The sequence below is a fragment of the Argentina silus genome (genome assembly GCF_951799395.1).
Source record: "Argentina silus genome assembly, chromosome: 10".
Lineage (NCBI taxonomy): Eukaryota > Metazoa > Chordata > Actinopteri > Argentiniformes > Argentinidae > Argentina > Argentina silus.
The window spans coordinates 22503580-22518270 of NC_139664.1; the positions used below are offsets into that span (position 1 = coordinate 22503580).

General features: G+C 41.2%; 1 protein-coding gene across 2 annotated transcripts in view; it reads right to left on the reverse strand.

Moving 5' to 3' along the window:
* The window catches only part of adam15 (ADAM metallopeptidase domain 15), a 46625-nt gene extending 33678 nt beyond the window's left edge, over window positions 1-12947 (reverse strand). For both annotated transcript variants that reach the window (XM_083679159.1, XM_083679160.1), the window contains exons 1-4: window positions 12212-12947; window positions 8213-8313; window positions 907-983; window positions 400-478 (exon numbers count right to left, since the gene is read on the reverse strand). In XM_083679159.1, the coding sequence (XP_083535285.1) occupies window positions 400-478; window positions 907-983; window positions 8213-8313; window positions 12212-12452 (498 nt within the window). In that variant the 5' untranslated portion in view covers window positions 12453-12947. The remainder of the gene's footprint in view (window positions 1-399; window positions 479-906; window positions 984-8212; window positions 8314-12211) is intronic.
* Between the last annotated feature and the right edge of the window lie 1744 nt (window positions 12948-14691).

Genomic DNA, 14691 nt, shown 5'->3' on the forward strand with positions numbered 1-14691 from the left:
ATTAGTATCATCTGAATTGCATGCCAAAATCACCTGAATTGATGGAACTCAATTTCAATTCCATCAATGAGGTGCTGGCTATTGGAACATATCCACAGATACTATGATTAAAGCATTGAAAATGAATTACCTTTTTAAAAATGATCCATTTGGAATCACTTCTTGACTTGATGGAATTTAATCTAACACGGCAAACAAAATACTATAGTATTCTCAGATGTATCGATCAAACAAATACAAGGTCATAATGCAAGGTCACCCAGTAGTCTACATGAATAGATATGATAAGGTTATTTAGGTTAATCTTACCGTATGCTAACAGTGAAAATGACTAAATGTAGTGATGAAAATGAGAGTAATACATAGAATAGATATTGTATATGCAGTTCCAACACTCACCACTGGGCTCTCCTCCAGAGAGATCCCGGTGCCATTAGGAAGGTAGTAAAAGACATTAGGGGGCTTGGGCAGGAGATCGCTGCAAGAGAAGGAGAGAAGAGAAGGAGAGAGTTCAGTTCAGTTCAGTTATGTTCAGTCAGGCCACTTCCTTAAGTTGGAATGTTACATTGCCCATACATTGCCCATACTCAACATAACGAGTGGCTCAGTTGGTAGAGCATGGTGCTAAAAATGCTTAGGTTGTGGGTTTGATTCCTGCTGGGACCATATATACTGAAATGTATGCACTCACTGCAATGTAAGTCGTTTTGGATAAAAGCGTCAGCTAAATGGCATATATTATTATATTATGATGACCCTTCCTGTTGCCAGATAGTATATATTTCTGTGTCAGGGACATTGTGCTTGACAATCCTCCATTCAGAAAGACAAGGCCAAAGGTAAAGATACATTTTCAGTGTTTACTCTGATATTTTAAAGTTAATTATTTCTTAAAAAGGAGCTTACTGGTTTTTCTCCAGGTCCAAAAAGTAGATGCTGCCTCTGACTTTGAGACCACACTGTAGTTTGTCTGGGTGACCGTTCTGTTAATAAAAAAAAAAACATGTTTGTCCTCAGAAGTCTCTGTTTTACAGTTGTGCAGTCAGTTACTCAGGAGGATGACATTTGGTTGTGCCAAGAATGAACAGCCACCATGTGTAGTCAAATCAAACATCCTAAAATTACATTTGACTGGATATTGTCTTTATGGATAGAACATGGAACACATATGCAACAATATGTATGTGTGTGCATACAGTATGTTCAGAGGGTGTGTGCATACAGTATGTTCCGTGTGTGTATAGTATGGTGTGTCACTGTTTTTAATGTGTATGATGTGATGATAATGTGTATTTCATGTCAATCATATTATGTGTTTTTTTTGTATGGTGATGCCAAAGGCAGATTTCCATCCTCAAATGGACAATAAAGTAATATAAAGTAAGAACTGCTGTATTATTTTAAAGCCTCTTCTTGACAAAATGTTCTTTCAATGACTTTGTTGCTGTTGCCCTAGTTTTCTAACAAGTGTTTTTATGATTAGCATGTGATGAGTGGCTTAATGAAAGCAGCCAAGAGCAGCTTGCAGTGGCAAAAGAACAATGTTCTTACTGAAACAGCACAAAGTACCACACAAAGTGGACTTGATTAACCTGATGAGAGTAAAAGGATGAGGATCAGGATTTCTTGCGTACATCAATAACAGCATTTTTTGGATAAGTATGGGATTGTACTGTATGCAACAAAGGAATGACAGATGTCCTAGTAGTTGACAGACAATGTTTGAGTTTGGAGAGACAGCTGAGAAGCTGTTTCATGCTCCATTGTTACGTAACAATCAAATGGATACATTATGAATCCCTTCAGCTGATCAATCCTCATCCCATCAAACAACTCAACATTCAGCTGACATGAATTAAATTGAGAGAGTATGACGAAAGTCACACTGTCCTTACCCTGTACACATACTGTACAGTTGTGTTTCTGTAGTTGTTTAGAATCCAAAAGCTCTTATAGGATACAAACTGATTTAGGATAGAGGCTCATCATTCAGGGATCTGCATGAGTTTTTAAGCTCATGTTCAAGATGTAAGCCTGTACATAAAGTTCAATTGTGGCTCTTCTATTGATTACAGCTGCAAACTCTTCAAAGACTGCAAACTGATGCAGAATGACAGAATGCTTGTGCCTGCACACTGAAATATAAGGAGCTTTTCAAATACCTTTAGAGTTGCAACCTGCAACCTTCCCTCCACTTACATCTGCACATAAATCCACAGCCTCTGAACACCAGGTCCACAATTGGTGCCTGTAAGCACCTTATAGCTAGTGGATGGAGAAGCCAAACAAGCTGAATCAGTTTGATGATTGTCAGGGTTATTCTATAGGCACTGAGGAAAAGGCTATTAACAGACTTCCCATACTTGGCATTACATTTCCTTCGTTCTCTCATCAAAAGCATCCTTCCTCTCCCGCTGAAGCGGCAGGGATTGCATCTCCTCTCTCTTTGCTGCACTGGGAACTCCAGTTTCCACCACTGCTCCCATATCATTATACTACGTAGCAGGAACTGGCTCCTCCTCTCAAAAAAATGTCCTGCCATTATGTCGCTTTTTTGGCTGGTTTTAGTGGCTCCACCTTTGGACGGTAGCAAGTAAAACCCTTTCCCTTTCCTGCACTCCTGTGGCTGCTTCCTCGCTTTCCCCTTCCGGGTGGCCGATGGGAACAGGGATGGGAGCTGGTTGAGGATTGTGACCAGGAGAGGAGAATGGGAATGGCAAGATGATGGTATGTTGGGGAGCTCTCAATAATACCAGAGTAGCAGATACAGTAGGTCAGAGATTAAAAAATTCATGCTTGTGCGATGATGTCACAAGGGTACCGTGACGGCAGTAGGTAACATTTACGGTAATTCACCTTGGCAAAACAACCACCAGGCGGCATCATTGAGCAATTTGAATGGATATGCTTACAATGTGTTATAGACCCCTTTCAGTGTTTACAAACATTGCTACATGATGAATTACGTGAAGAACAGTTTATAAGCTCATTTGGAAAAGGATAAATTATTGTCTGGTCAGAGAAATTTTTAATTATGTCCTTGGATAAACTTTAATTTTGAACAAATCATGTATTCATGGACGCTTCATAAAATGATGTCAGACATGTATGTGGCAGTGTGTCCATGAAATTGCATTTTAATAAACTAAAATTATATCACTATTTCCCAGTTGATTCTGCGCATTTCAGCAGTAGGCTATATGGACACAGCGCGCTCACAAAGTAAAGAGCGCAGTTCAACCTTTTAACCACTGGCCCACTGTATAGTGGTACCAGAGACTACAGTACCTCTTTCATGGACAGATGACATTTTGTTAGATATTTTATGTTGTGTGTTGAATACAATACATTTCTTATCGGCTTCATAGCCAATTTAATCTGGATTATTCTGATGAATGCTCTTTCCCTTAGACTCAGGCAGCTGTAGTTCTTTTAAAGTATTCCTATCGATAACCACTAGTTTATCTACCACTGCTCCACTGTAGTTCAAATGACACACATAACTGAATTATAGTCTCAGTACTGTCCACATAGGGAAAGTATTGTTAATGACTCAACTACTCACACTGGAGCCTAACATTAACCATGAATTGGATGTGGAAAAAAATCCATGAATATCAGAGAGATCCAAGTAGAAGCTGTTCATTTAGGGGGATTCCCCATATGGTTCAATGAAAACATAGCTGTCCATTTCTAGTCTCTATAGTCTTAGCTTTGGCTTTGGTGAGGTCATTCAACATGTGTAAGGTGTGTGTGCTGAGTTATGTTGGGTGGGTTTGTGTTTTTGTATTACCAGGGCAAGAGTCCAATGGGTGACAAACACTTGAGGTACATTGGGTGGAGTTCTTGCTACAAGCTGGAAAAAAAACAAGCAGAAGAAGCAATAAAAGAAAAAATAGGGTAGAAAGAAAAAGAGAGAGTGTGAATGTCTGTGTGTGTGTGTGTGGAGGGGGGGGGGGGGGGCGAGAAAAAAAAGAGATGGATGGGGCAGTCAGAAAAAAAGTTTAGAGGCCAGCTACTCTAGATTGTGGTAAATAGGCCAACTCATGTCCCTTCTAGTGGACAGAGAAGGCAGAGCACCCTAAACCCTAACCATAACCCTTACCTTTACCTAACCTTAACCCAAAGTTTTAAATCTCAACTTCATGTGGTGACGTCAGAGTCTGGTCATCCCAAGCTTCCCACTTAGCATTTATCATCTGGTTATGGAGAGCACGATCAAACACCAAGCTTGGCCAAGACACCCACCCTCTCTACCCTTGTTTACCAATGACTCGCCCTTCTCTTCGTCAACCTCTCCCTTCTCTTTAATTCTCTTCTTGAGCAAATTATCTTCCCTTGTTCATCCTCTTTCTCTCTCTCTCTCTTACTCTCTCTCCCTAATCTTATTCTCTAATCTTAAAGGCTTGCCTCCCTTCCTCTGACCCATTCTGCCCTCACATTCTTCTGGTTGCTCATTTCACTCTCACTTCCCAAAGACTGCAAGATGATCAATGCAGAATGAGGGAATGCTTGTGCCTGCACACTCCAATATACAGAGCTTTTCAAATGCCTTTAGAGTTGCAACCTGCAACTCTAAAGGCCCCCTCTCCCTCGGTCGGTCTCCCCCTCTCTCAATGATGTAATGTTCCAGACTGTGCTCCCCTGCCAGTAACAAGATGAGCTCACCGGCCCATGAATGCTGGGTGGGGTCCATTCAGGGGGAGCCGCCTGTGACTGAGAAGAAAGAAATAAGGGAGGAGGGGGGTGCAGGAGTGTTTAACACAGGAAGTGAAAACAGGGAGGAAACAGGGCGATTCATGATTCCATTCCAGCTCTTTCAGCTCAGCGGAAGACCACAAGGGAACGGAAAGACAAATCAGACCTCCTGGGATATCCGTCTCCATCAGTCCCTTCACTGTTTCTCTCTCTCTTATTTAGTCTGTCAGAACTAAGCAGGAAGCAGGTTTGTAGACCCAGGTGCACTACTGAGACATGTCAGTGGACTACTGAGACATTTTCATAGATTAGACTTGAGCAGAGAATAATGGATACTGTCCAAGTCCAGCCTAAACATTTCATAACCACACCCCCTGGGCCCTGTTAGCTCTGTCGATGTCAGTGGACTATTGAGACATGTCAGTGCAGTGCTGAGACATGTCAGTGGACTACTGAGACATATCAGTGCAGTACTGAGACATGTCAGTTCCAGTTCATCATGTGGAAGGAAAGCTCTGGGTGAACTCATGACTTAGGGGTCACTGGATGAGTGATAGCTAAGTGAATGGATGGATGGATTGTAAATTTAAGAACGCATAGCCTGGTATAACCACGGGAGAATTCAACTAGATTCCTAAAATGCAGTGGTGGTCCCTTTTGGCTGTCCTCCTCCCCCTTGCTCTTTGATTGATTAGTACAATCGATTGACCTGAGAATTCATTAGAGGTGTAGAAGCTGCTATGAAGGTACTGAGAGACCCAGAGATTGCCCTATTGCACTGCTGTTGGACACGGTGACTCCTGCCCTGTAGAGTCTACCTCAAGATAATAAGGAATGTGCCTAAACTCCGACACAAAGATGTCAAATAGATATTAGTCTGGATGAAAGTGCAAAAAAGTACCACAGTGCAGATACTCAGAGCTGCTGTACACATTTAAAGGGAAGTCACTGACCAAACACTAATCTCACAATAGATGGTTGATGTCAGTCTACATTAGACAGGCAGGGAGACTCCATGTCAAAGGACAACAACCACACTGTTCAATTACATAGATGTCAGTCAGTCTGGTTAAGCAGGTACTTACTAATAAAGGACTGGTTAATTGTGTTATTACCTGATAATTGCATATTAATGACGCTTTCTGTTTCTTTTAGACTCACAAACTCAAGCCCCGCTGGGTGTCAATTAGTACCAGGTGGTTACTAATGGGGCTGAACTTATTTAGCTACGTGGCGTGAAGTAGCCCTTGTTACCACAGTTACCACATAGAGGTAAATACTGGGTAAATACCATCTGAAACAGGGCTGTAAATTAATGGCAAACAGGCAAAGTTGCAGACATCATCTTTTCTTGACTCATTTGATTACTACAACCAAATGTTAACAAGCATTAACATGACCAGCAATCCAGCTCTACCCAGTGAGAGATTTGAATCACCTTAAAACTGTAATCACCCCACTGAATCAGCGTTATCTAGTTAGCAGGCTAGAGCCCTCCGGTTATGGCTTTGCTGGAGACCATCAGCTCAGTAAACCTCACCTTGCTGCTTAGGAGACACTTTCCCTATACACCATAATAATAGATATACCAACAAGGGACTCGTGTCATTTAACCTCAATCTTATCATACTCACACGACGAACGCACGTATGCACGCACGCACGTACGCACGCACGCACACGCACAGCCTTCATCAATGTTGGAGTGAGGGGGAGAAGACATGCCTATCATCAACACAGAACGATTACTCCCCAGATCAGCAACAATCTCTTGACTAATTTGCATTAAGGTGAAGCTCCCTGCAGTGTCTTACACACTAGACTGTGTGTGTGTGTGTGTCTACTACCTAATCTGCTTGGTTGTGTTTATGTATGTATTATTTTTGTAGCTTCACATCCGGGAACTGTGTGTGTGTGTGTATGATTGTATACTGTATCTGTCTATCTATAGTATTTGCCAATGCAGATGTATCTATCTTTTTGCCAGGGTTGAGTGTGAGTGTGTGTGTGTGTGTGTGTGTGTGTGTGTGTGTGTGTGTGTGTGTGTGTGTGTCTTACCTACTCAAAGCCTTTGAGGCCTGGCTGGTTATCAGACACTAGTGTTCAGCTTAGACTCATCGACAAAGTGGAGGATAGCTGTAACTCAACCCTAAAGGTTCACCTGCAAACTGAAAAAGCTGTATCCACAGGTATTCATCTGCTTAGCAAACAGTCACTTTGTTTGACAAATCATCTATTTATATGATTGAATATTGACAGTGGCAACTCAGGCAAATAGCCAGCCTCTCTCAAAATCACAACAGGGAGTTGAATCCATGACTTCCTGGTTTAAAAGCCCATTGGTCAAATTATTATCTTTAATATCCAAAGCACAAACAAATTAGTGAGTTAGAGTTAAATATATGTTTTACTTACTGGACTAATCATCCGCATCTGTAGCATGGCCGTGATAAGTAAGGATAAGTAAGATTCTCTAATACATGCTCTACATTCTGCAACAAAAATAAATACTCTACACTTGACATGATAGTTACAAGTTAAGTATGATGAGTATTAATTGGTAGAGCATGGCATTTAAAATGTAACCTTTAATAAGCTATTCTAAAGACAGTTTGTACGATTAATGTGCAAAGATTTAGCCCAGTCATGCACTCTGTGTGAGTGTGCGAGTGTGTGTGTGTGTGTGTGTGTGTGTGTGTGTGTGTGTGTGTGTGTGTGTGTAAGTGAAGGGAAATCTGCTGTCTGGCTTCCTTTTTGCACTAATATAACAGAGGAAGGAAGAAGGCACACTGACATATTTTACAGGGGGCTTCCTGTATAAAAAACTATGATCTGGGGAGGTGGGGGGACTGGGGCTACTTTAAGGGGATGGACACTTCCTGTGCAGCTGACAGAAGGTCAGAAATCATATCCTGAAGAATTCCCCCACTCTCCACCCTGAATGATGGATATCGTCACATCGGCCACCTACGAATGGAAAAGGTGTAAGCCAACAATGGGATATGGGAATAGGCGTGACAGTTAGATCTTAATAAGACAAACCAAGCTGTGGCTCCAATATTTTAGTTTATGTGGAACCTATCAAAATAGAATGGAAATTAACCTCTTGACTCTATCCAAATAAAATAGGCCACCTATTAAAAGCTCTTCACCTTTCCATTGTGTAACGGAGGGAGAGAGCTCAGGAACTGATGTGTGACCTAGGGTTTTTTGCAGCATCATAACATTGTGTTGGGCTCCCTGACTAAGATAATTCAAATGAAGGGTTCTACGATTATAGACCTACATAAGACCATTCACTTGATGCCTCTGGTGTCTCTCCATTCCAAGAAAAAAAAAACTCCAACACACTGGCAAAATTTAAAAAAAAAAAATCCTAGATCACAAAAAAAGTCTAGGTCAATAGACCTTCATCAGGGATTACAAAGAGGTATCCTGTGTGCATCTATAAGGGAAACCATGCATGTCGCTTAATTCCCACAGCTTCAGAGAGAGTCTCTGACAGTGTCTCTTACCTGCAAGGCTTCACTCAGACTCCTCTGGTGACCGTCTACGACCACAAAGGGCCTGGTCCTCTCCAGCGGTACGCTGTGCCTGCCACGCTGCTGCTCTGGACCTAACATTTGTGATTCAGAAGGAAAAAAGGTCATTTGATTGGTTTATTTGGATCCTCATTAGCTGTTACTATGGCTCTCCTTCTAGGGTACACACAAAGCACAACACAAAACAATACTAAGAAAAGAGGATACAAAGATGACAAGACATGAATTCAAAACAAACCTATACTGTTTCATGAATAGACAACAAGGCTAGAGATAAACAAAACACCAGCTACAACAACAACCAAACAAATCAGTGAGGATGGAGTTGCATGACATCTGTGATAGGGCAATAACGTAACGTAGGTGTTCCTGTAAAGCATGCTGCTGAAGATGACAGCATCAGTAAAGCATGCCCAGTAGATGAGGTGATGTGGGTCATGCTACAATGATGACTAGTGTCATAAGACGATGCTTATATGGTGGATGTTGACTGACGTGACACCGGCTAGGCAAGCAACTTTGTCAGGAGCACAATAACAAAATGACAACAAATAAAGCAGTCAACTTCCCTGGAGGTGAAGCCATACAGTATGCTGTGTCACTGTTGTTAATGTGTATGATGTGATGATTACGGTTGGGCCTCAAATACGGTGATATATTTGGAGCATATGGTGATATTGTCCTCCAACAGAAAATAGTCTGTAAAAGTTCTTCAGCTCCATATCCAGTATCGTGCTTTTTGCAAGGCAAGTCAATCTAGCAGTGAAAACATGTCTCTTTGTTTCACCAGACTATTCATATTATATTATATTATTCTTAAAATTGTGAATGAGAACATTTTGATATGGCCCAACCCCAGTGATGACATGATGTTGTCTTAATATGTATGATGGAAAGGCAAAATGGCCATCCTCGAATGGACAGTGACATTCTATTCTATGATATTGTACACCTTCTCCACCCATTTGAGGTGCCATGTGTTCAGATGCAATGGCATGAAGCTCAGTGTTAGGTGCTGACATCAGAGAGAAAGAGAAACACATGCTCTTTTGTTGAAGTACTAGCAAGGCTAGCACTAAGTGCTCAACTTAATGGCACCCCATTATCCAGACTTTAGAGAGCTCCCTTATGGGACCATGCTAAGTTAACCATATCCCAAAAGGATATCCCCTAGGTTTGAAATAGTCAGTCTGATGAAATAACATAGTAGGATTACGATAGGAAATGCAGGAAGCCTCAAATTGTCATTAAATGATTGCAATATATCTTCCGCCGTAGACTAAATACCTGTCTCTTTACGGGACACCTGGGCTCTTCCTCCTCAGACCTCTCTATACCCTAACACCCTACATTACCGTTCTCTCTCTAATATATATATATATATATATACACACATACACACACACACACACACACACACACACACACACACACACACACACACACACACACACACACACACACAGGAACTCTATACTAATACTGGGTAGGGCCTCCCTTTGCTCTCAAAACTGCCTAAATTCTTTGTGGCATTGATTCCACAAGATGTTGGAAATATTCCTTTGAGATTCTGGTCCATAATGACATGATTGCATCACACAATTCCTGCAAATTCTGCAGGTGCACTTTCAAGCTGTGAATCCCCCATTCTACCACATCCCAAATGTGTTCTATTGGATTCAGATCCGGTGACTGGGAAGGCCACTGAAGAACACTGAACTCATTGTCATGTTCATGAAACCAGTTTGGGACGACTTTTGCCAAAACATATTCAAGTTACAGTTATATAATAAATATGGGCTTAACGTGAAGACTCTCAGCTTTAATTTGAGGGTATTCACATCTAAATTGGAGGAAGGGTTTAGGAATTACAGCTCTTTAATATGTAGCCCCTTCTTTTTCAAGGGACCAAAAGTAATTGGACAATTGACTCAAAAGCAGTTTCATGGTCAGGTGTGGGCTATTCCTTTGTTATTTCTTTATCAATTAAGCAGGTAAAAGGTCTGAGTTGATTCCAAGTGTGGCATTTGCATTTGAAAGCTGTTGCTGTGAATGCACAACATGTGGTTAAAAGAGCTCTCAATGCAAGTGAAACAGGCAATCCTTAGGCTGCACAAACAAAGAAATCTATCAGAGAGATAGCGGCAACATTAGGAGTGGCCAAATCAACAGTTTGATACATTCTGAGAGAAAAACAACGCACTGGTGAGCTCGGCAACACAAAAAGGCCTGAATGTCCACGGAAGACAACAGTGGTGGGTGATCGCAGGATCCTTCACATGGTAAAGAAAAACCCCTTCACAACATCAAGCCAAGTGAAGACCACTCTCCAGGAGGTAGGCATATCATTATCCAAGTCTACCATAAAGAGAAGACTTCACGTGAGCAAATACAGAGGCTTCACCACAAGGTGCAAACCATTCATAAGCCTCAAGAATAGAAAGGCCATATTAGACTTTGCCAAAAAACATCTAAAAAAGCTAGCCCAGTTCTGGAACAGCATTCTTTGGACAAATGAAACTAAGATCAACCTGTACCACCATGATGGGAAGAAAAAAGTATGGAGAAGGCTTGGAACTGCTCATGGTCCGAAGCATACCACATCATCTATAAAACACGGTGGAGGCAGTGTGATGGCATGGGCATGCATGGCTTCCAATGGCACTGGGTCACTCGTGTTTATTGATGATGTGACAGAAGACAGAAGCAGCCGGATGAATTCTGAAGTGTTTAGGGATATACTGTCTGCTCAGATTCAGCCAAATTCAGCAAAGTTGATTGGACAGCGCTTCACAGTACAGATGGACAATGACCCAAAACATACTGCGAAAGCAACCCAGGAGTTTTTTTTTAAGGCAAAGAAGTGGAATATTCTGCAATGGCTGAGTCAATCACCTGATCTCAACCTGATCGAGCATGCATTTCACTCGCTGAAGAAAAACTAAAGGCAGACCTATAAACAAACAACAACTGAAGACAGCTGCAGTAAAGGCCTGGCAAAGCATCACAAAGGAGGAAACCCAGCATTTGGTGATGTCCATGGGTTCCAGACTTCAGGCAGTCATTGCCTGCAAAGGATTCTCAACAAAGTATTAAAAATTAACATTTTATTTATGATTATGTTAATTTGTCCAATTACATTTGAACCCCTGAAAATAGGGGACTGTGTATAAAAATGGTTGCAATTCCTAAACATTTCATACAATATTTTTGTTCAACCCCTTGAATTAAAGCTGAAAGTCTGCACTTAATTGCATCTCGATTGTTTCATTTCAAATCCATTGTGGTGGCGTACAGAGCCAAAAGTATGAAAATTGTGTCACTGTCCAAATATTTCCGGACCTAACTGTAGAGATATATTAAATCTATATTAAATTATCTGATAGACGTATATTAAAACCCGATGTGACTGCCGATGGCACTTATTCTTATCGGAGGTTTTACTTATGATGACTGTTGTATAGTTGATTCACTGACTTAAACAAATGTAGTTATTCTAAATCGCTTTGGGGAAAAAACAACGTTTAATTAAATTAAATTGTATAGGCGTATACAATATTTTAACTCGCCGATCCTCTAAGATTTAGGAATCAAACATTGTGTTTTGCCTTTGTCGCTGTCAATGAGAATGGTACAAGCCGTACATGATTGAGTGGATAATCCTAGTCGTTTCCATCAACCCCAAACACACATCTAATCTAATCCACTTCATTGAGCCAAACCAAAAATACTATGCTTGCAATCTCTATATGAACATCAAAAAACCTGTCTTCTACAATTCCAATCCACTAATTATATGCCTCATACGCCTATTCTCACATTGTAAACAGTTAGCCTATAATGATGTACTTGTCACATTAAAATGGTCCTAAACAGGTCATGTGTGTCTGCAGCTGTTGATAAAACTTGAAAAAATGAAAAGTTATTTGTCGTAGTACAACAGCCCACAGGAAGCTACTGGGCGACACCTACTCGAATGTGAGGAGGGAGATGATTCTGAATGTTCCTTCACAGGTGCTCGCTTTTTTTGACGGCTCTCCATCTCGGTCTCATTGGAGTTCGGATGAATTTCCTCCGGGAGATATTCCAGTTTGTCCCCATCGTCCAGTAATCCAAAACTACCAGTGGGTAACGTCAATGTTTTCGAGAGGGCGTCACGAAATGTGACAGTATGGAATAGCAACAATGTGACAACACCTCGACATAGAAACATTGTGGCGCGTTGACGGCGACAGTAACTCGCCGGAACTCTTTTCAGTCCTTAAAAACAGTCAGAACACAGAGGAATACCGGTGCTTAAGTAAGACGGGGGATAGAAAGGCAACAAGTCGGGTCTATAACTATAACTAGGCGACTGTATAACTACCTCACTATGCCGAATACACGAACGAGAGTCGAAAGTCGATATCCAAACAGGCATACAGGGCATCATGAACAAAAACTAACTTCATCTAAGAACGGGTGATTGGATACAGCCACACGACCTGCCCAAACGCAAGGTCCCGTTAACAGCACTCAGCTCAGTTCTATGATGTGCGTAGCCTGCTGCAGTTCTCACATCGTCCTAGTTTCCCGTACCGTTAACTTCCCGCTTCGGTAGGCCTACTCATGTTCTGTGTCGTTCGCTATGGATTCTCTGTAATGTTGTCCTTACGAGTCATCCGGAATATATCCTCTGTCTTGAAGAGTTGATACCTCGCTCCTCCAAGTCGCATGGGGAGAACCAGCCGAGGACTGAGTATATGAATGTGTTTACAGCAATGATGTAATCGCATTTCAGCCTCACACACTAGGCGGGATTTCCTCTTGGGCTTTAACTCTTTACTGTCCGACGCTTTCTGTTCTCACTTCTTTTCTTTCTTTTTTTGTCTTGTACACTAAAAAACAACCCTGACACAATTAGACGACTGTAAAAACCCTGACACACACGGATTCCCACAGTCAGAAACATCCATTTGGAAAACAACACTAATTGAAGCTGCATGCGGTTTCAGTTTAATCGGATTGCCTACTGGACCTTATCTTTGTGTCATTGTGTCAGCTGAATACAAGCTGCTTGCGACTGGTGCTGAACATCCGGACCACCAGATGTTGTATCTGTTTTGATTTATGAATGAGTTAACCACAGGAAATAAAACTGAACAGGCACTGGCATTCATTTACTGTGTCCGACATAAGTAATGGGACAGTGAAGCTTTTTTCTTCTTTTGGCTCTACACTCCAAAAGGTTGTTTTTGAAATCAATTACTATGAGGTTAAAGGAGAGATTTTCAGCTTTTATTTGAGGGTATTTGTGTACATATTGGTTTTACCATTTATAAATGACAACACTTTTTATACATAGTCTCCCTATCCCTATTTCAGGGCACCAAGTGATGTCAATTGGGACAATTGGCTTGACAGGTGTTTCTGGTAAGTCAGGTGTGTTCTGTCACATTATTTGTGCAGTCATAAGAGAGCTGTCAATGTCTAGGATTGATTCTAGGCTTTGCATTTGCTTTTCAAGTCTGCTATTGATGTCTGTTGACATGTGGACTAAAGAGGTGTCAATGAAAGTCAAGGAAGCCATTATTAGCCTGAAAAATCTGAAAAAAAAAAGAAAAGAATCAGAAACCTAGCTAAAACCTTAGGCACTGGTGAGTGCAGCAATCACAAACTGGCTGGTAGGCCAAGGAAGACTTCTACAGTGGATGAAAAAAAAAAAACAATCCCAAGACTAGTTATCCTCAAAAGGATGGACAGGTTACAGTTTGCGCAAAAAAACAAAAACCTACAAAGCTTGCAGAAGTCTGGAAAAAGGTCTTGTGGACAGATAAGATTAATATTTTCATATACCAGAATGATTGCAAGTGGAAAGTTTGGAGAAAAAAGGATTTGCAGCATACCACCTCATCTGTGAAACATAGTGGAGGGGTGCTAGGTTTGGGCATGTATAGCTGCCACTAGGCCAGCAGCGGAATGTCTTCTGAAGTGTACAGAAACATCTCGTCTGCTCGAGTACTCAAATGCCTCCAAATTCATAGGACGGCACTTCATCATATAGTGAGATTTTTTTTTTTTTTAGCAAACTATAACCTGACCATCCTTTTGAGGATAACAAGTCGTTGCAGTGAAGCCTCTGTAATTTGGCTGGTGACATATTCTGCGGATGGTAGTCTCTGAAACATTAATGCCTACCTTCTGGAGAGTGTTTCTGATCTGTGGGACAGTTGGTTTGGGGTTTTTTCTTGATTAATTATTTTAATTAACTATATATCATCCTAATAAAGGCTTCCTTAACTTTCATTTTCAATAGCAGACTTGAGGAGCAAATGCAAAGCCTAGAATCAATACTAAATATAGCCAGCTCTTATGCCTACACAAATGATGTGACGGAACACACCTGATTATCAGAATCCTCTGTCAAGCCAATTGTCCCATTACTTTTGGTGGACTATCTATAAATAGTGTTG